This window comes from Oncorhynchus gorbuscha, linkage group LG03 (genome assembly GCF_021184085.1).
Source record: "Oncorhynchus gorbuscha isolate QuinsamMale2020 ecotype Even-year linkage group LG03, OgorEven_v1.0, whole genome shotgun sequence".
Taxonomy (NCBI): domain Eukaryota; kingdom Metazoa; phylum Chordata; class Actinopteri; order Salmoniformes; family Salmonidae; genus Oncorhynchus; species Oncorhynchus gorbuscha.
Window position 1 is genome coordinate 44,299,985 of NC_060175.1, and position 22,360 is coordinate 44,322,344.

At 43.7% G+C, this 22,360-nt stretch overlaps 1 protein-coding gene across 1 annotated transcript in view; it reads left to right on the top strand.

Moving 5' to 3' along the window:
• The window catches only part of LOC124031417 (receptor-type tyrosine-protein phosphatase gamma-like), a 306,478-nt gene that overhangs the window by 198,944 nt on the left and 85,174 nt on the right, over positions 1–22,360 (top strand). The window contains exon 4 of the mRNA XM_046342630.1: positions 8,734–8,882. Within this exon, the coding sequence (XP_046198586.1) occupies positions 8,734–8,882 (149 nt within the window). The remainder of the gene's footprint in view (positions 1–8,733; positions 8,883–22,360) is intronic.

The window sequence follows — 22,360 nt, forward strand, 5'->3', positions numbered from 1 at the left end:
CTGTGTGTCAGCCATTCTTTCACCGAGGAGAGCAAAAAGCCTCTCCTCTTCCTAATTTCTGTCTCTCTGCTGCCTTCCTCTGCCTGTCCATCCTCTGCCCATGGCTCCTCCTTTACCCTTGCCTCTTGCCCTGCTAGTCTGACTGCCATCAACATGGTCCAACACAACCTGCGCATACATTGAATCACGTTAGATGTCCTGCTATGTGAGATACTTTCTTACATGCATTCTCTATTACGAAACAATTTGACACAGTTGAGTCACGTGTACTCTCTCTCCGGCCTCTAGGTCATCAGGCTTTTGATTATCCCGCACACCTGTCACCATCATCTCACACACCTGTCACCATCATCTCACACCATGTCACCATCATCTCACACACCTGTCGCCATCATCTCACACACCTGTCGCCATCATCTCACACCATGTCGCCATCATCTCACACACCTGTCGCCATCATCTCACACACCTGTCGCCATCAACTCACACACCTGTCGCCATCATCTCACACACCTGTCGCCATCATCTCACACACCTGTCGCCATCATCTCACACACCTGTCGCCATCATCTCACACACCTGTCGCCATCATCTCACACACCTGTCGCCATCATCTCACACACCTGTCGCCATCATCTCACACACCATGTCGCCATCATCTCACACACCTGTCGCCATCATCTCACACACCATGTCGCCATCATCTCACACACCTGTCGCCATCATCTCATGCATCTGCGCCTCATGACACTCACCTGGACTCCATCACCTCCTTGATTACCATCCCTATATCTATTTCTATATATAGCTACAGCTGCAATAGTGTCAAACTAGCTGTGGTTTATCAAACGTTAGCAAGGCTAGCAAAGGAATTGACAGAACACATCACAGAAAGTTGACAAATTGAAAGTACAACGTTGCGATATGGTTTAACGTTATATTTCACCTCATCACCCGACATTGTGTGTCCAGTGGTTAGCTAGTGGAATGCTGCTTTTGCTGTAGCCATATGAAATGGCTGGCTAGCTATGTCTATGTAAACAAATCAACACGTTTTAGAAGGAAAGGGAGAGACCGTGCAAAGGGGGAGTGACTCTAGGCTTGTTGAGAAAGGGGTCGGGGGAGGGAAGGGGGGGAATTGTTTTAAAATAGTCTGTTGTAATTCACCAAGCTTCCACAACGTGGGAGAAGAATAATGATATCTCCTTTAAATTCACACTTTATATATACATTCTGGTAGTTTAAAAACACGTAGAGCAGTCCAATACAATATTTGTGGTAGGAGTGGATTTGCACATTTAGTTGATGTCTCAATCTATCATTGGTACAGATGACAACCTGAAAAAGCTGTTTTTGGACATCTGCATTCAACTCTTATAGCATCTCATGGATGTTCCCTGTCTAAGACAGGTATTTTTCACAATTTCTATCTGTCACAAAGATGGATCGTCCTCTCTTTCTGCCTACACATTTAGTTGAAATGCTTGTGGGAGCGAGGGCCACAGGTGGCTGGCGTCAGTATTGACAGCAGTCACAACAAGGCCAGATGTCCTATTACAGGGTCTCTCTGCAGACCTGGGGAAACAAATGTCCCAGTGTGATTTCTGTATTGCCAGATATTTGATTTTATGAATCTCTCTGGACACGATGTGTCATGTATGAACTGGTGTTGTCCCTGGTCCATCTGTCCCAAATGGTGAACCTTAATGGACCCCTGTATCTGCTTTAAAATGGTGGGCACATACGTACACCTTGTATAACATGTAATCCCACTCTCTGTGAATGATCTATTGTCTTCCTCTTAAACTGTACTATCATATGATAGCCCATAAAGCTTGCCACACTGGTCTTCTTTTCTGATCCCTCTCTAGTAGGCAGTGACTGAGTGAATGGCCCATACACATTCCTCAATGTAGTGTAGTTGGGGGTTGTGAGTGAAAGGCTTGTTGTTTAGATGAAAGAGTCAGGTTCATCTGATGGGGTACTGTACATCTTCTCAGCCGTTTATTAGCATCCCTGTCATCACTCAGTGTTAGAGAGAAGACTCGGAGAAAGAGAGAGCGAGAGCGAGAGACTCCTCAACTCATTCAGCATGTGAAATGTCTGTCCCTGATTGCGTGGTGTTTTTCCGAGACTCTGATGGCCACAGCCGTCTCTTCCCAAGGCCAAGGTGTGTTAAAGGATGAGGGCCACCCCTGAGCTGTCTGCTCTGCAGGCATGGTGGGGGAGCACCAGTGTAGTGCAGGTTAGTACAGCACGTTAGCGTAGCAGTGGCGCAACCCACCGAGTCAAATAAAGTGCTTACACAAACAACAGCTGCGGAACGAAATAGCGCACAGCTTCTTATCTCTGCTTACTCCATAATGCATGCCTAACAAGACAAATGTCCTCTTGTTGTGCCATGCATTATTTATACAGTACATTCTCCACTATTTATAAATGACAGCTGAGCATCTGTGAAGTAATCACCTGAAGGGGGTGGCTGATGAACAGTGTAGTAAACCAGGAAGGAAGGGGTAAGCATCTCTGAATAATGGATGCTTCAATCAGCTTCTTCTCAATGTCCTCATGATTCTGTGAAAACTGTAGCCTCGGCTGAACTCTAATCCTTTCACCTTGAAGCAGGAAGTCCTTATATGTCTCATGGCCAGAAGAATAGTATCAGGGTTTTTGAGAGGGAGAGGAGGGCGTCTGGAAGGATGAAGGGAGGATACTTTCCCAGAATCCTATCAAATAAACCTTTTAAGAAATTCATGAGGACTTGGAGTCTTCAAGTCTTGAAGAAATATTTGCATTGATCAAGGCTTTATATCCATATCAGCCCCCTGTTTTCACACACTGCGGTCCAAGGTCTCGCTGGCTTAGCGTCTAATTCCTGCTCGCCTGTTAGCGTTCCCAAACACTGGCTCCCATCGCTAATGAAACTCCCAAGACCTGCCTTCCGCTCGCATGCTGGAGTAGGACGCTGAATCAACAAAAGGCAAAAACAAATGATGAAAATAGAGAGCAAGAAATGTGTTTTTTATCCCTGCCTTGCTCTGAGCGCTAATGTAAACTGCCATGCCATCCCGTCCGCTAGCCTGTTAGCATAAACCGTAACCATAAAATGAGACTAAACGTAGCAGCAATACAGTGGAGTGTATTTAGCTTAGCCACAGTGGTAGTCTCCCTCCACATCACCTTTCTCTGCTTTGAGTCCCATGCAATAGATGCTAAGCAACATCTTAAGCACACTATGCATTGTTAATCCCCCAGCTTTGATTTGGCTGCCATCTGTAGTCTCAGTGGTATTATGAGGTATGCCAAGAAGGCCAGGCTCCCACAGGAGGCCTTACTACTTAGTGTAACCTTAGCATCCTGGATGCAGACTGGTAGAATTTCAGTGGGAGTGCCAACAACCCTGTAAAAGCACCAGGCAACACATCTCTTAAAATCTCCAATATCTCCCAGAGGAAACAAACTACACAAGGAGGGGAAATAAACTGTGATAGACGAGCCAATTGTTCAAGGGTCAAAGACTTTGGCAGAGTATCCGACCTGAGAAATGTCAAACTAAGTCAATGTATTTAAAAGGCCTGGTGTATTTAGTTTGACATGTCTCAAGTTTCAGACTTTGCTGAAGATGTTAAGATGACAAACAGGCCACTTGAGTGCTTCTTCGAAATGGGACAGAACTCTCCTGTGAAAGGAGGAGTAAAAACGAGTCTGAAATTCAATTACAGTAAGACATCGGTTTGACAATGGGAGCATTTATTTAAGGTCATATTGGTTAATTAAATGTGGGTCTATTCAGACAAATTTGTTAACCCCAAAAAATGTAACCCTCTGCCAATTCCAACTTTAATTCAACAAGAGGATGATGAAATAACAATGGACTTGCAGAGACAATTAGAAGTGGCTGAGAAGATACAGTGCCTTCAGAAAGTATTCATATCTTTGACGTACTTCACATTTTGCTGTGTCACAGGCTGAATTTAAAATGGCTGAAATCCATTTTTTTCCTCACCCATCTACATACAATACCCCATAATGACAATGTGAAAACATGGTTTTAGAAGTGTTTAGAAATGTATTGAAAATTCAATGTGTACATTTCTAATTTACATAACTGTTCACACCCCTGAGTCAATACTTTATGGACGCATTGGCAGCGATTACAGCTGTGTCTTTTGGGGTAAGTCCCTGAGAACGTTGCACACCTGGATTGCACAATATTTGCACAATTCTTCAAGAACCGTCAAGTTTATTGTTGGTCATTGCTAGACAGCCATCTTGATTGTGGCGGTCAGGTCATCTGGTGTAGCATTACATCACGTTCCTTCCTTGTCAAATAGCCTGGAGGTGTGTTGAGTCATTGTCCTGTAGAAAAACAAATGATAGTCCCACTAAGCGCAAACAAGATGGGATGGCATATCGCTGCAGAATGCTGTGGTAGCCATGCTGGTTAAGTGTGCCTCTAAATTACATTTACATTTAAGTCATTTAGCAGACGCTCTTATCCAGAGCGACTTACAAATCACCAGCAATGCACCCGCACACCATCACACCTTCTAATCCATGTTTCACGATGGGAACCACACATGCGGAGATCATCTGTTCACCTACTCTGCATCTCACAAAGAGAGAAAAATCTCAAATTTGGACTCATCAGACCAAAGCACAGATTTCCATCTGTCTAATGTCCATTGCTTGTGTTTCTTGGCCCAGGCAAGTCTCTTCTTTGCAGCAATTTGACCAAGAAGGCCTGATTCACACAGTCTCTGAACAGTTGATGTTGAGATGTGTCATGAACTTATCCTCTGCAGCAGAGGTAACTCCGGGTCTTCTTTTCCTGTGGTGGTCCTCATGAGAGCCAGTTTCATTATAGCGCTTGGTGTTTTTTGCGACTGCACTTGAAGAAACTTTCAAAGTTCTTGACATTTTTTAGGATTGACTGACCTTCATGTCTTAAAGTAATGATGGACTGTCATTTTTCTTTACTTAATTTAGATATTTTTGCGATAATAGGAACTTGGTATTTTACCAAATAGTGCTATCTTCTGTATACCACCCCTACCTTTTCACAACACAACTGATTGTCTAAAACGCATAGAGAAGGAAAGAAATTCCACAAATTAACTTTTAACAAAGCACACTTGTTAATTGAAATGCATTCCAGGTGACTTTCTCATGAAGCTGGTTGAGAGAATGCCAAGAGTGTGCAAAGCTGTCATCAAGGCAAAGGGAAGCTATGTTGAAGAATCTCAAATGTAAATTATATTTTAATTTGTTTTACACTTTTTTGGTTATTACATGATTCCATATGTGTTATTTCATAGTTTTGATGACTTCACTATTATTCTACAATGTAGAAAATAGTAAAAAAAAAAAAACCTTGAATGAGTAGGTGTGTCCAAAACCTTTACTGATACTGTAAGTCAAAACTGTAACTTGGCCATTCAGGAACATTCAATGTCATCTTGGTAAGCAACTCTAGTGTACATTTGACCTTATGTTTTTGGTTATTGTCCTGCTGAAAGCTGAATTTGTCTCCCAGTGTATGTTGGAAAGCAGACTGAAGCAAATTTGTGATACTTTACCGCCTTATTCTAAAATGGATAAAAAAATTGATAGAGTTTATTTAATCTTCCTTCGTTAGATTCTAGCTCATCTTGCTTTGGCTACCATTAGTTGTTGATCTTGTTGTTGTTGATGTGCTTAGCTGAGGGAGAGAGAGAGAGAGAGCATACCTTTTCATCATTGTTTGATTAATAGCACTGCAAAGTTCCAAAATGCAAGAGGACTCAAATGAACTCAAATTGTATTTGTCACATTTTTCGAATACAACAACCGTGAAATGCTCCTTAAACCAACAATGCAGTTCAAGAAATAGAGTTAAGAAAATATTTGCTAAATAAACTCAGGTACAAAATAAAATAAAAAAGAACACAATAAAATAACAATAATGAGTCTATATACAGGGGGTACCTGTACCGAGTCAATGTGCGGGGGTGCAGGTTAGTCGAGGTAATTTGTACATAAAGTGACTACAGTATGCATAGATAATAAACAGTAAGTAGCAGCAGTGTAAAACAAAGCAGGGGTTAATTTATTAATTATTCAGCTGTCTTATGGCTTGGGTGTAGAAGCTGTTAAGGAGTGTTTTGGAACCTAGACTTGGCACTCCGGTACCGCTTGTCGTGTGGTACTAGAGAAAACAGTCTATGACTTGGGTAACTGGATTCTTTGCCAATTCTTTGGGCCTTCCTCTGACACCGCCTAGTATAGGGATTCTGGATGGCAGGAAGTTTGGCCCCAGTGATGTACTGGGCCATACGCACTACCCTCTGTATCGTCTCACGGTCAGATGCCGAGCAGTTTCCATACCAGGCAGTGATGCAACCGGTCAGGATGCTCTCGATGGTGCAGCTGTATAACTTTTTGAGGATCTGGGGACCCATGACAAATCCTTTCAGTCCCTGAGTGGGAAATGGTGTTGTTGTGTCCTCTTCATGACTGACTTGGTGTGTTTGGACCATGATAGTTTGTTGGTGATGTGAACACAAAATAACTTAAAACTCTCGACCCACTCCACTACGGCCCCGTCGACGTTAATGGAGGACTGTTTAGCCCTCCTATTCCTGTAGTCCACGATCAGCTCCTTTATCTTGCTCACATTGAGGGAGAGGTTGTTGTCCTGGCACCACACTGCCAGGTTTCTGACCTCCTCCCTATAAGCTGTTTCATTGTTGTTGGTGATCAGGCCTAACACTGTTGTGTCATCAGCAAACTTAATGATTGGAGTCGTGTTTGGCCATGCATTTGTGGGTGAACAGGGAGTACAGGAGGGGACTAAGCAAGCACCCCTGAGGATCAGCGTGGCAGATGTGTTGTTGCCTACCCTTACCACATGGGTGTGGCCCATCAGGAAGTCCAGGATCCAGTTGCAGAGGGAGGTGTTTAGTCCCACAGTCCTTAGCTTAGTGATGAGCTTGAAGGGCACTATTGTGTTGAACCCTGAGCTGTAGTCAATGAACAGCATTCTCACATAGGTGTTCCTTTTGTCCAGGTGGGAAAGTGTATTGTGGAGTGCAATTGAGATTGCGTCATCTGTGGATCTGTTTGGGCGGTATGTGAATTGGAGTGGTCTAGGGTTTCCGGGATGATGGTGTTGATGTGAGCCATGACCTGCCTTTCAAATCACTTCATGGCTACTGACGTGAGTGCTACGGGGCGGTAGTCATTTAGGCAGGTTAACATCGCTTTCTTGGGCACAGGGACTATGGTGGTCTTCTTGAAACATGTAGGTATTACAGACTTGGTCAGGGAGAGGTTTAAAATGTCAGTGAAGACACTTGCCAGTTGGTCTGCGCATGCTCTGAGAACACGTCCTTGTAATCCGTCTGGCCCCGTGTCCTTGTGAATGTTGACCTGTTTAAAGGTCTTGCTCACATTGGCTACGGAGAGCATGATCACACATTCATCTGGAACAGCTGGTGCTCTCCTGCATGTTTCAATATTGCTTGCCTCGAAGCGAGCATAATAAGCTCACGGCTGGGTTTCCCTTTGTAGTCCGTAATAGTTTGCAAGCTCTCCCGTGGTATTGACATATTTGCAGATATCCATTCAGGTGTATTTTGGGAATTTTGGTGAATGCGTTCTCATAATCTAATGTCGTGCTCGTGCAACTACCTGTAAACACACAGTACAGTTAAAAGTGAATGATGGCAGGCCTGTGTGGCAAATGACTTGTTTGTATAAAGGCCTACTCTAGCTCTGATTGGCTATGGTGCTCCGGTCAGTGTAGACTCTGGTCCTGGATGAGACAGATGTTTTTATTCGATTTTATTTACATCAGTGTCTATTAATGTCCAAACGCACGGATGTTATATTGCTATAGAATGCTCACAAATGCCTTGGTATACGTAATTCCCAAACATTCTAAGAATTTATTAAAATGTGAACACCATATCTATGTGCTAGCTTGTCATATTCTTCTTGGGGGTGTATATGAACAGATTTTAATAAGATTTAATGTTGCTAAAATGCTGTCAGTTCTTCTTTAAGGCGAGGCATCACACCTTAATGGGGTCTTTTTTCCCCCCTGATTCATATCACAATGGCCTTTTGCCAGTTGAATATAGACACCAATATAAGGCCTTTTGTATTACAACGTTTCTGAATTATTGTATAAAAATATGCAATGAGGCAATATCTTATTAAATATGTGCATATTTGCATATACTGCAATTCTATTCTTCTAGTCACTGGATGAAGTCAGCCTAAATATTTTGGTTTCATTTTGTTAAGATACTCCAGGACCAGACTTGTATAGAGCAGATTTTTGGATATATATTTTTTATTTTTCTATCTGTAAAATACTGAACTGCATTTTTAGCTCATATTTCCAAAGAAAATGTTGTCTAGAAAATACATTAAAGAACATATCAACAATTCCCTCTATACAGTATCTAAGAATAACCACACAAAATGTGGTGAATGCAAAAGCTCAGAAAAGTTTGTTCTGTCTTGTTTATACAATTTGCAATAATTCATGATAAGTTTAGCTAATTTGTAAGTCATTTTTCATTATGTTCCTTCAGTGTGTGAACATTATGAAGTGTGATAATATGGTGACTCTCTCTCTCTCTCTCTCTCTCTCTCTCTCTCTCTCTCTCTCTCTCTCTCTCTCTCTCTCTCTCTCTCTCTCTCTCTCTCTCTCTCTCTCTCTCTCTCTCTCTCTGTCTCTCTCAGTGGCCATCATGCTGAAGGATGACTACTTTGTGCGTGGTGCAGGCCTGCCGGGGCGTTTTAAGGCTGAGAAGGTGGAGTTCCACTGGGGCCAGAGTAATGGATCAGATGGCTCTGAACACAGCATCAACGGCAGGAGGTTCCCAGTGGAGGTGAGAGGGAAGGGTCTGCCCCCACATCTGGGTAGGGGTGGTTGGTTGGGGGCGGGGGTCTCTGGGGTCGTCTGGGGAGATAGAGGGGATTATACGACGAGGTAAACAAAATGGATAGGAAATATGGGAGGCGAGGATTCTAGAAAACCCCAGTGTATGAATGAGGACCAGTGGGGGTAGGAGACAGCCTCCTGTCAAGATGGGGTAGAGTAGAGGGTGGTCCCGTATTGATCTGACAGGACATAATGTGGAGCAGCTTAGAGACAGCTTTAAGATCCAGTAAAAAATCGCAAGTGATCCCTCAACCTGGCGGCCAAGTGTGTCGTGTCCCTTGGATGGCAAAATGTCACTCTTTCTTCTGTTCGGTTTCATCGGAACCTCATCAGCCTCTGCTGTCCTTAGCCAACAGATGAATATCATTTGACATTTGGTGGATTTGGCTGCTACTGGCAGTTTGAAATTATTTCAATTTTATGTTGTCATTTTTGGAATGTTTTATTCCTCCAATTAAGTTGATGCACTGTGTAAAAGCCTTGGAAATTCATGCTGCATCTTATTGCATTTACATTTTCATGTCCACGCATTGCAAAACTGATCGATGAAAAGCCAAAGTCCCTCTTCTGTTATACTGATGGGTTCTTGAATGATTCAATATGTATGATTTGCGGTGTAGTCCACTCTGTTGATGTCAGTCCTGATGCAGAATTGAATGTCCTAGTCCAATAGGCGTGTGACTCAGTTCTGTGAGAGTGTTACTGTGGTGAATGCAAATGAGTGCTTCCAACTCTCCCTGCTCATGTCCTTATCTGTAGAGAGAGAGAGAGAGAGAGAGAGAGAGAGAGAGAGAGAGAGAGAGAGAGAGAGAGAGAGAGAGAGAGAGAGAGAGAGAGAGAGAGAGACAGAGAGAGACAGAGAGAGAGAGAGAGAGAGAGAGAGAGAGAGAGAGAGAGAGAGAGAGAGAGAGAGAGAGAGAGAGAGAGAGAGAGCGAGAGAGAGCGAGAGAGAGAGAGAGAGAGAGAGAGAGAGAGAGAGAGAGAGAGAGAGAGAGAGAGAGAGAGAGAGAGAGAGAGAGAGAGAGAGAGAGAGAGAGAGAGAGAGAGAGAGAGAGAGAGAGAGAGAGAGAGAGAGAGAGAGAGAGAGAGAGAGAGAGAGAGAGAGAGAGAGAGAGAGAGAGAGAGAGAGAGAGAGAGAGAGAGAGAGAGAGAGAGAGAGAGAGAGAGAGAGAGAGAGAGAGAGAGAGAGAGAGAGAGAGAGAGAGAGAGAGAGAGAGAGAGAGAGAGCAGAGAGAGAGAGAGAGAGAGAGAGAGAGAGAGAGAGAGAGAGAGAGAGAGAGAGAGAGAGAGAGAGAGAGAAAGAGAGAGACAGAGAGAGAGAGAGAGAGAGAGAGAGAGAGAGAGAGAGAGAGAGAGAGAGGGATACAGAGCTACGGTTGAGGGAAGTAGAACGTACTGTGGAAAAAGTGCATAATTAACACACGGTTAAGGAGAGCGATTGTGTCTAAGAGGTAATTAAAGATGTCAGTGGCAGGGCAGACTGTGGGTATGTGCATGCTTTGTCCGTCCGTGCATGCCTGTGTGTGTTCCTGTGTGTAATTGTGTGTGCGTGGGCACCCCGTTGCCGTCATGCTTTGTCCGTCCGTGCATGCCTGTGTGTGTTCCTGTGTGTAATTGTGTGTGCGTGGGCACCCCGTTGCCGTCATGCTTTGCTGTGCTAGTCATTATATGTTTCCAGCTAATGGTACATTACCTTTGTATGTCACAGGTGCTGTGCTGACCTGTATTACAGGAGTGCTCTGCTTTTCTTTTTCCAGGAAAACAGCAGTGATAATATACACTTTCACGACAGCCAATGTTGGTTTTGTTGAATTGTTTTGAAGGCAGAAGATTAAAAGTGACTGTTTTTTTAGTCACTACAATGGATATTAATTCACAGGTAGACAGTGGCTTGGTAGCCAAATGTGTACTCAACACACCGAGGCACACCGGGTCTCTCGCAATCATATGAAGATGTAGCAAAAGATTTCTTCATGAATGGAAATTGCCAATGACAAGGTTTAGTCTGGGAAATACCCTACACCCTAGGTGGATTTGCAGAGACATTACTTTAAAATGTGGGTCTCATTAAATTGGTTAGCGCTAAATTTCTGCTTCTCCCTCTTGAGCTGACCTGAATTCAGTCGCTCTGGTTTTCCCCACTGTGGTTGTACAGCCTGGGATCAAGTATAGCGTTTGATGGACAAAGGCTCAAGCTTTGGTTACTTAAAAAAAAAAATTATGATCATAGTAATGTGCCCTTATATACTTAGCCCATTTTAAATTATCCATTTTGATCCTCATTGTGTAGAGAGAGACAGAGAGAGGGAGAGAGACAGAGAGAGAGAGAGAGAGACAGAGAGAGAGAGAGAGAGAGAGAGAGAGAGAGAGAGAGAGAGAGAGAGAGAGAGAGAGAGAGAGACAGAGAGAGAGAGAGAGAGAGAGAGAGAGAGAGAGAGAGAGAGAGAGAGAGAGAGAGAGAGAGAGAGAGAGAGAGAGAGAGAGAGAGAGAGAGAGAGAGAGAGAGAGAGAGAGAGAGAGAGAGAGAGAGAGAGAGAGAGAGAGAGAGAGAGAGAGAGAGAGAGAGAGAGAGAGAGAGAGAGAGAGAGAGAGAGAGAGAGAGAGAGAGAGAGAGAGAGAGACAGAGAGAGAGACAGAGAGAGAGAGAGAGAAAGAGAGAGAGAGACAGAGAGAGAGAGAGAAAGAGAGAGAGAGAGAGAGAGAGAGAGAGAGAGAGAGAGAGAGAGAGAGAGAGAGAGAACCCTTAGACATTGTCCTCAATGGCAAGGGGAAAGACACTCCACCTGCAACAGGGAAAAAACAACCCCATTGACATTGACTAATGATAAATAGCAGTACTTGTAGCTGATTATACGCATCTGTGGTGAGCCACTTTCTTCCACTTCCGCTTTTATCCCTTCTCTTTTTCCCAACAGCTCTCACATAGCCTCAGTGTGTGTGTGCGTGCGTGCGTGTGTGCGTGCGTGCGTGCGTGTGTGTGTGTGTGTGTGTGTGTGCGTGTGTGTGTGTGTGTTTGGGCACTTTCTAGTCTCGGCTTTTGTTATTGGTCCTTTAAGTAGCACTCTATCCAATGGAATGAGAGATAAGCTGGGCGTAAAAGGCATGTAAGCTCTGGCCTCTTTTAAGGAAGGTTAATCAAAGACTGGAGAAAAATAGCAAAACAGCATTGTTACATGTTTGTGAGGTCATTGTTGTTGTTCCACTCTCAGGTAGTATAATATGTGTCAAGGAGAGAAAGGGCTATAAAGAATGAAAGTAAAAGAACACAAGAAAGAAAAGCCCACTAGATGCCTTTATGAACAGTAGTGGTAGTATGGTTAGTGCTAACAGAAAGACAGACTGCAGCCTGTACTGTAGCTATGGCCTGATGTCCTTGGTGACTGTCACGAGAAGGCCCTGGTCTGAGGCTGAGCCCACTCCTATGAATACTCATGAGGCCACTGCTGTCAACAGCAAAATGCTGCTCTCATTTCGTTAAGTCCTCTTGATACATAATTTATGATTTACAAGCCTTGCCATTTAGTAATTGTTCTCTAATAAGCTCCTTCAATGGCGTGATTAAGTGGGGGCCTGCTCCCTTCCTACCTGCTGTTTTAACTGTGAAACACTGGTTAACATGCAAAACACAACCAGGCAGGAATGAAGCACAGCTTTCCATCTACTGTACCATTCAAAAGTTTGGACACACCTACTCATTCAAGGGTTTTTCCGTTTTTTAAAACTATTTTCTACATTGTAGAATAATTGTGAAGATATCAAAACTATGAAATAACACATATGGAATCATGTAGTAACCAAAAAAGTGTTAAACAAATCAATGTATATTTTATATATTTTATATTTAAAATTCTTCAAAGTAGCCACCCTTTGCCTTGATGACAGCTTTGCACACTCTTGGTATTCTCTCAACCAGCTTCATGAGGTAGTCACCTGGAATGCATTTCAATTAACAGGTGGGCCTTGTTAAAATATATTTTATGGAATGTTTTTCCTTCTTAATGCATTCGAGTCAATCAGTTGTGTTGTGACAAGGTATTGTATTGTATTGTATTTATTATGGATCCCCATTAGCTGCAACTACTCTTCTTGGGGTCCAGCAAAATTAAGGCAGTTTATACAATTTTAAAAACATTACAATTCATTCACAGATTTCACACCACACTGTGTTCCCTCCACCCCTACTCCACCACTACCACATATATACCGTAAAAAATGCTTGTGTACGTGTGTATAGTGCGTATGTTATTGTGTGTGTGTGTGTGTGTGTGTGTGTGTGTGTGTGTGTGTGTGTGTGTGTGTGTGTGTGTGTGTGTGTGTGTGTGTGTGTGTGTGTGTGTGTGTGTGTGTGTGTGTGTGTGTGTGTGTGTGTGTGTGTGTGTGTGTGTGTGTGTGTGTGTGTGTGTGTGTGTGTATGCAAGTGTCTGTGCCTATGTCTGTGCTGCTTCACAGACCCCACTGTTCCATAAGATGTTTTTTAATCTGTTTTCTGAATCTAATTTTACTGCTTACGTGAGTTACTTGATGTGGAATAGAGTTCCATGTAGTCATGCTCTATGTAGCACTGTGCTTCTTCCATAGTCTGTTAGAGACCTCTTGTGGCATGTCTTGTGGGGTGTGCATGGGTTTCCTAGCTGTGTGCCAGTAGTTCAAACAGACACCTCGGTGCATTCAACATGTCAATATCTTTCACATACACGAGTAGTGATGAAGTCAATCTCTCTTCCACTTTGAGCCAGAAGAGATTGACATGCATATTATTAATATTAGCTCTCTGTGTACATCCAAGGGCCAGCCGTGCTGCCCTGTTCTTAACCATTTCCAAATTTCCTAAGCCTTTTTTGTGGCACCTGACCACCCGACTGAACAGTAGTCCAGGTGTGACAAAACTAGGGCCTGTAGAATCTGCCTTGTTGACAGTGCTGTTAAGAAGGTAGAAACTAGGGCCTGTAGGACCTGTCTTGCTGACAGTGCTGTTAAGAAGGTAGAAACTAGGGCCTGTAGGACCTCCCTTGCTGACAGTGCTGTTAAGAAGGTAGAAACTAGGGCCTGTATGACCTGCCTTGTTGACAGTGCTGTTAAGGAGGTAGAAACTAGGGCCTGTAGGACCTGCCTTGTTGACAGTGCTGTTAAGAAGGTAGAAACTAGGGCCTGTAGGACCTGTCTTGTTGACAGTGCTGTTAAGAAGGTAGAAACTAGGGCCTGTAGGACCTGCCTTGTTGACAGTGCTGTTAAGAAGGTAGAAACTAGGGCCTGTAGGACCTGCCTTGTTGATAGTGTTGTTATGAAGGTAGAAACCAGGGGATTGGACCTGCCTTATTGACAGTGCTGTTAAGAAGGTAGAAACTAGGGCCTGTAGGACCTGCCTTGTTGACAGTGCTGTTAAGAAGGTAGATACTAGGGCCTGTAGGACCTGCCTTGTTGACAGTGCTGTTAAGAAGGTAGAAACTAGGGCCTGTAGGACCTGCCTTTTTGACAGTGCTGTTAAGAAGTTAGAGCAGCGCCTTATCATGGACATACAGTACTTCTCCCCATCTTAACTACTGTTGTATCAGTATGTAACTCCAAGTAGTCACCTCAACTTGCTCAATCGGTACGCTGGTTCTATTATTTATTACAAGATTTAGTTGGGGTTTAGGGTTGAGTGAATGATTTGTCCCAAATACAATGCTTTTAGTTTTAGAAATATTTAGGACTAACTTATTCCTTGCCACCCACTCTGAAACTAACTGCAACTCTTTGTTAAGTGTTGCAGTCATTTAAGTCACTGTAGTAGTTGACATGTATAGTGTTGAGTCATCTGCATGCATAGACAGTCTGGCTTTCCTCAAAGCCAGTGGCAATTCATTAGTAAAGATTGAAAAAGGGGCCTACTAGACAGCTGCCCTGGGGAATTCCTGTTTCTAACTGGATTATTTTGGAGAGGCTTCCATTAAAGAACACACTCTGTGATCTGTTAGATAGGTAACTCTTTATCCACAATATAGCAGGGAATGTAGCCGTAACACATACGTTTTTCCAGCAGCAGACTATGATCGATAATGTCAAAAGCCCCACTCAAGTCTAACATGACAACCCCCATAATCTTTTTATCATCAATTTCTCTCAGCCAATCATCAGTCATTTGTGTAAGTGCTGTGCTTGTTGATGTCCTTCCCTATAAGCATGCTGCAAGTTTGTTGTCAATTTGTTTACTGTAAAATAGCATTGTATCTGGTCAAACACTATTTTATTCCAAAAGTTTACTAAGCGTTGGTTACAGTAAGCTATTTGAGCCAGTAATGTGGGCTTTAATATTATTAGGTAGTGGAATGACTTTTGCTTCCCAAGAAGGAGAGGCAGGGGTGTATACAGAAGACAACCCTATTTTGTCAAATACCAATTCCATATTACGGGAAGAACAGCTCAAATAAGCAAAGAGAAACGAAAGTCCATCATTACTTTAAGACATGAAGGTCAGTCAATCCAGAAAATTTCAAGAACTTTGAAAGTTTCTTCAACTGCAGTCGCAAAAACCATCAAGAGCTTTGATGAAACTGGCTCTCATGAGGACCGCCAAAGGAAAGGAAGACCCAGACTTACCTCTGCTGCAGAGGAAAGTTCATTAGAGTTACCAGCCTCAGATATTGCAGCCCAAATAAATGCTTCACAGAGATCAAGTAATAGACACATCTCAACATCAACTGTTCAGAGAAGACTGCGTGAACCAGGCCTTCTAATTGCTACAAACAAACCACTACTAAAGGACACCAATAAGAAGAAGAGGGAAAAAACATGAGGAATGGACATTAGACCCTTGGAAATCTGTCCTTTGGTCGGATGAGTCCAAATTTGAGATTATTGTGTCTTTGTGAGATGCAGAGTAGGTGACCGTATGATCACCACATGTGTGGTTCCCACCGTAAATCATGGAGGAGGAGGTGTGATGGTGCTTTGCTGGTAAGAGTCTGTGATTTATTTAGAATTTAAGGCACACTTAAACAACATGACTACCACAGCATTCTGCAGCGAAGCACCAGTCCATCTGTTTTACACTTAGTGGGACTATCACTTGTTTTTCAACAGGACAATGACCCAACACACCTCCAGGCTGTGTAAGGGCTATTTGACCAAGAAGGAGAGTGATGGAATGCTGCATCAAATTACCTACCCTCCCCAATCACCCAACCCAATCACCAAACCCAATTGAGATGGTTTGAGATGAGTTGGACCGCATAGTGAAGGAAAAGCAGCCAGCAAGTGCTCAGCATATCTGGGAACTTCTTCAAGACTGTTGGAAAAGCATTCCAGGTGAAGCTGGTTGAGAGAGTGTACAAAGCTGTCATCAAGGCAAAGGGTGGCTACTTTGTAGAATCTAAAATCTAAAATATATTTTGATTTGTTTAACCCTTTTTTGGTTACTACATGATTCCATATGTGTTATTTCATAGTTTTGATGCCTTCGCTATTTTTCTACAATGTATTTTTTTTTTCAAATGAAGAAAAACCCTTGAATAAGTAGGTGTGTCCAAACTTTTGACGGGCACTGTATATCTGTCAACTACTGTGTCTTACCTGCTCGTACTAAACAACACTCATATCTGATGCAACTATCACATCCCTACCCTCAGTCCCTGAATGGATTCCAGAAATATTTGGCTTCATAAATAAATTATGCATGGAGTTAGAGGCCTTCAGGGTTCAAATAGTTGGACCTGTTCCAAAATGGACCTGGGGCTATCACATCTGGACCCGATATGCATACATTTATTATTAAAATGTAGAGACCTGTGGACAACTAGACCCGTTACGTATAGACCTGGTCAGATCCAGATCCATTCCGATCCAAGTGAGAGAGGAGAACAAAATGACATTTTTAAGCTAGGAGCTGATAAAAACGCAAACGAGAGGAGGTAGAGCGAGGTGATGCTCCAGCAGGGGAAGTGCTGTGTGTTTAGGCTGCTGTGAGTGTGAGCGAGTGACACGGAACAGGGAGGAGGGAGGGAGGGACTGGAGACAGCAACCAACCAAGTGCTACAGTAGACTATAGCTGCCATAGCTAGGTTATTTATCATACAATATGATGACATAGTACCTGTCTTGACAGCATCAAACCGGGAGAAGCTAGTTATTTTAATTTTACCTTTATTTAACCAGGCAAGTCAGTTAAGAACATATTCTTATTTTCAATGACAGCCTGGGAACACTGCCTGTTCAGGGGCAGAACGACAGATTTGTACCTTGTCAGCTCAGGGGTTTGAACTCGCAACCTTCCGGTTACTAGTCCAACACTCTAACCACTAGGCTACGCTGCCGCCCAGCTAGCTAGGCTAATAGAGGCTGAATACACTTTCTCGTCCTACACAGTTACAAAACAACGACTTTTCCATTCAGAATATAAAGTAGCAGCCTACCTGTTGGCTGTTGATCATTGTAGCCTATCTTTCCTTAAATGATTAGATATCTCCTAACTTTTGCCCCTCACAGAGTTTCTATGACTGTAGCCTATTGTCTCTTTGATGACTTATGATTGGCCAACAATAAAAATAAGCTACACATGCTACTTTTGTGAAAAGCAAAGAGCAGCAGCATAAATGATACAATTTCTCAATCTCTCTCTCTGTCTCTCTCTCTACTGCAACAGTCGCGTTCAAAACTAGGTTTAACACAATGTCAGAATGACCTCACATTAAGTTATTACAGTATCTTTCATTGCAGGGACAGCTCTCTGTTCAGAGAGGAAGTCCTCCAACTGTAATATCACACATCTGCTCCCATGTTGTAAGGTGGTTAGAGGAGAGTGTTCCATGCCCTGTTGGCACCTTGGAGCAAGTGATTTCACTGCTATCTCAGTCTCACTGAGGTGCTAAGCTTTCCATTCTATCCAGCCTAACCTGGCCTAGCCTCTTCCTCCTGTTCCCACCCTCTTCCTCCTTGCTCCTCCTCCTCCCCAGGCTGGTCATGATAATCGAGAGGAAGGAGGGATGAGGGGATGAGTCTGTGGGCCCCAGATCCAGCTGTGATAGTCTTTACCCACCTGCTTAGATAAAACAGCCACTAAATTAACACACAATGTGTGGCAAGGGAGGTGAAAGGCACACACACACACACACACTCTGATACACACACACTATGGTGCTGAAAGTATCAAAGATAAGAGATTTTATTTCCGTCTAACCTTTTCACAGTGGGGGAAACAGAAAGTGCTATCCTGGTCTAAATTACCTCGGGCCCGATTCCGACCTGAGTTAAGCACGCATAAATGGAACTTATTTATCTTTTTATGCACTTTTCTCTCTGTGTATTCTGATCTTGAACTTAAGCATGAGCATAGTGTGCTATTCACCTGTTATTCCCCTCTTCTCTCATCCAACTCTGTTTGCTTGAAGCTCACCAGCACTGTAAGACAATGGAACACTACAAATCTAGATCCTGCTACGGTAATGCTAACATGTAGGGATAGATATTGATCGGTACGCTGGTTCTATTTTCAGTGCCCGTGGATACTCTGAACACATTTAGTGTAACCTTGCCAGAATGCCCACGCTTCAGTTATGCTAGAACCCTTCCACGTCTTGGCAACACAGAAGCCTATGATACTGCGCATGGCTATATAATTACTAAGATTTGTTTGTGTGTTTAGGTTTACGCGTGTGTGCGCATACAATCATACAAATGGTGTGCAGTCTATGCCAGGCTTCGGGAGTGGCAATCTGCTGTCTGTGTAATGTCCAGTCAGAGGAAATGAGTGACATGGAAATAAAAACGCATGTCAGGGAGAGGAAGCTGAACAAGATGTCCAAAGAGGAAATGAAGAACAATGGCTTTATTGTTGAGAAAGTGAGAGAAAGAGTGGAGGATCGACCAGCTACGCTTTTAGTGGACTTAGAGGTTTTATAGCAGTGAGATAAATAGTGAAGCACTTGAGTGACGAGTAGGGTACTGGAATCCCAGACTCACCGTGTTCAGATTCTCAGTATCTCTGTGCTAATTCGAGAACGTACATTGACTATATATCGAACGTCTTGCACAGTGACATCAAAGTCAAAATATTATCATTTTCAACCGTTAGTATTATTTTGGTTGGATTCAGAGAGAGGGAATAGCCTAAGTGGTATTCTTATTTACTGTCATGCTGGGCCTCTCTCTATCTCTTTTCGTATCCCTCTCCTCTATTTCTCTTCTCCTTCTTTCTCTCTCTCTCGCTCCCTTTCACACACTATTTCTATATATCTATCTCTCTTTCTCTCGCTCCCTCTCTCTCGCTCCCTTTCTTGGCAGCTACATTCCATTAAACCTTCAAAGATAACTGATGACTGCCATGCTGAGGTCCTTTTTTTTCTTTCTCTCTATTTTATTTATGATTGGCCTCCCTCTGGATAGGAAGGCGTGCAATTCCAAACATAATGTTATATTTCCTGGCCTGTCCTCAGTGACACAGAAAAACACAACCATTCTTTAAAAGCCCAATGCTACTGTACCTAGAGGGCAAATAGATGTTGTCCCAGTTCTGGGCTGGCTTGATACCATTTTTAGTAATCTCGTTTCAGATACAGGCTTCCGCTTTTTGTTTTCTCAAAAGCAATATTTTCCAGATTTTATGAGAAAGCAATACCCCCGAAATTGAAAAATGAGGGACCAACCTTCTAACGTTTCTCATGTAATGCATTTCAATTGGGTTTTAAGACAGATTGCAAAGGGCTCCACACACCAAACATGTTTAATATCCCAGCTAGTGGTCCTGTATTGTACAAATTGTAGTGAGGGAGATGAGAGGTAGCTTTGGTGCCACAGGTGCCTATAGTAGGCTACACGTGACCTTTTTGATGGACATCCATTTGTGAGAATTGAACAGACCCAGGTCTTAACCCCCATGGAGAGCTCAGCCATGTCCGAAATCCCATTGGAGAGCTCAGCCATGTCCGAAATCCCATTGGAGAGCTCAGCCATGTCCGAAATCCCATTGGAGAGCTCAGCCATGTCCGAAATCCCATTGGAGAGCTCAGCCATGTCCGAAATCCCATTGGAGAGCTCAGCCATGTCCGAAATCCCATTGGAGAGCTCAGCCATGTCCGAAATCCCATTGGAGAGCTCAGCCATGTCCGAAATCCCATTGGAGAGCTCAGCCATGTCCGAAATCCCATTGGAGAGCTCAGGCAGTATCAAGCACAGCATCAAAACATATCCTTGATGTGCTCTCGCCCCAACAAGGACACATAGTGAAATACATCCTGTCTGTCTGTCGTTGGTTACTTCCCAGCACAAGGCTTGTGATTCAGCCTCAGATCTTCCATGGTCCCAGCGGGTGATATCGCAGACCACTTCCCAGTCTTGGTGCACCTCATGAGGGACACAGCTCCAACTTTGTATCCACTTCAAAGTGGAAGAACACAGAGGCTACTGTATTTTATTTCTGTCAGACCCAACATTGCAACACTTTCTTCTTCTTTTGACCACTGTAGGACATGTGTATGATACATGTGGCTTGTGTGATGTGTGCTTCACATCACACAAGCCACATGTATCACAGCCCTAACGTCAGTGAAGAGCAGATGTCCCTCCAAACAGAACATGGAACGATATCACCTTGTTCTATTATATGGCTTTAGAACCAGTGGTTTCTGTGTTAACTCTCTTTCGGCAGTCAAGCTCATTAGATATTTGATGAGCCTGTTTAGCTTTTAGCACCACGAGTCAGTTTTACGTCTTTGAAGGAAGTCTGTTTGTTTTTGTCAAGCTCAAGTAGGCCACTATCTCTTTCTTAATGAGCCAGGTTGTCCATATTAATATTTCAGTACTATTTGCAGAGAAAATACCCCCTCCCTATACAAACACACACACACACACACACACACACACACACACACACACACACACACACACACACACACACACACACACACACACACACACACACACACACACACACACACACACACACACACACACACACACACACACACACACACACACACACACACACACACACACACCTAGCAGTGGTGTAATTTTCAGACCATGGGAGACACCACCATGTCTCGTTCTGTCTCATTATCAGAATCCCCAGTCTCTATCAGCCTCATTATTTATCTCTTTAGCTCAGAACTAGGGGACCATTCAAAAACACTCCTTCCATCTCTGTTCCCCTCCCTTTTTCCATCTGTGTCCCACACTCTCTTCCACCCTCGTCCCAGCGCTCTTTCTCTATCTCCTCCCCCTGTCTTGCTGGGCCTTGGGCTGACATAGCATTGTGACAGAAGTAGATGTGAGGTTGAATCTCAGCATGCTGGCTGCTCAGTCTCCTCAGTGTAGGGCAGGATAGGAGCTGCCATATACAGAACATACAGCACCCACTGGTGCACAGCCATGATTAATATTCCTTCCACAGTTTGGCAGATAAATCACACTCATGCCTCACTGCATTTTGTCTTTTCAGCATGTAGGACATGCTCCGAGTAAACATTCCACCTGTCTATACAGCAGACATGCTTGGTTTATGTGAAATGGCCTTGTCCTCTTCTTTCTCCTTTCCCATCTCTTCTTGGTGTCCTTTCTCTCTCTCTCCCTTTGTCCTCTTCTCTCTCTCCTCAGTCTTCAGAAGCTCTGAGCCTGTGTGGTGTTATTACCATTTATATTAACCGTGTCAGGCGCTATGTGCCGAGAACGTGCCCTTAGCCGCTCACACACATGTATTTTTCCTCTCTCCAAGTGGCCCGTAAACTCTATAAAACATCTTCAGATGTGTCTGTGGGATTCACAGGATGTGCTATCCCCTCAGTAAGTAGCAAAGACTTGAATTGTCTCGTTTGTGCTGGAGAAAGGGGCAAATTGGGCTGTGCTGTCAGACACAAGCAGAGGGAGAAAAGGTTGGAGAGATTGAGGGGTGGAGAAGAGGGGAGGGGGACGTGTGCATGCGTGTTTGCATGGGTGTGTTGGCTAGATGGATGGGGAATCTTTGGGAAGCGCTCCCAGGGCTCTGGCCACTCGTTTATCTCCCTCCTTCCTTCACATTGATGGCTGTTGTTCTAAAGGATAAAGTGTGGAGGTGGATAAACGCAGCCTGTCAGTCAAAGCCAGCATAGTGAGGGATGGAGGGGCCAGGCCAACCATGGCACTTACTCAACCCCCTGAGAGGCCACACAGAGGATACATTAACATGCCACCTGCAAAGCCCTCATGATTAATCGCATAGGCCCATTAATGTTGGGTAAATGTTTTCCTCGCTCTCATGCAAGATATGAATACATAGAGTACAGAGCTGGTTCCCAACCAGGGTACTAGGACCCCTGGGGGTACTTGGTCTATCCACAGGGGGTACTTGAGAAGACTCATGAGACCACAGGCTTACTGGTAAAATGCACATGAGGGGGTACTTCAGGGGTACATCAGGCAGAGCAGAATTCAGTTGGTGGTGCAGTAACCGATAAAGGTTGGGCACCACTGGAGTAC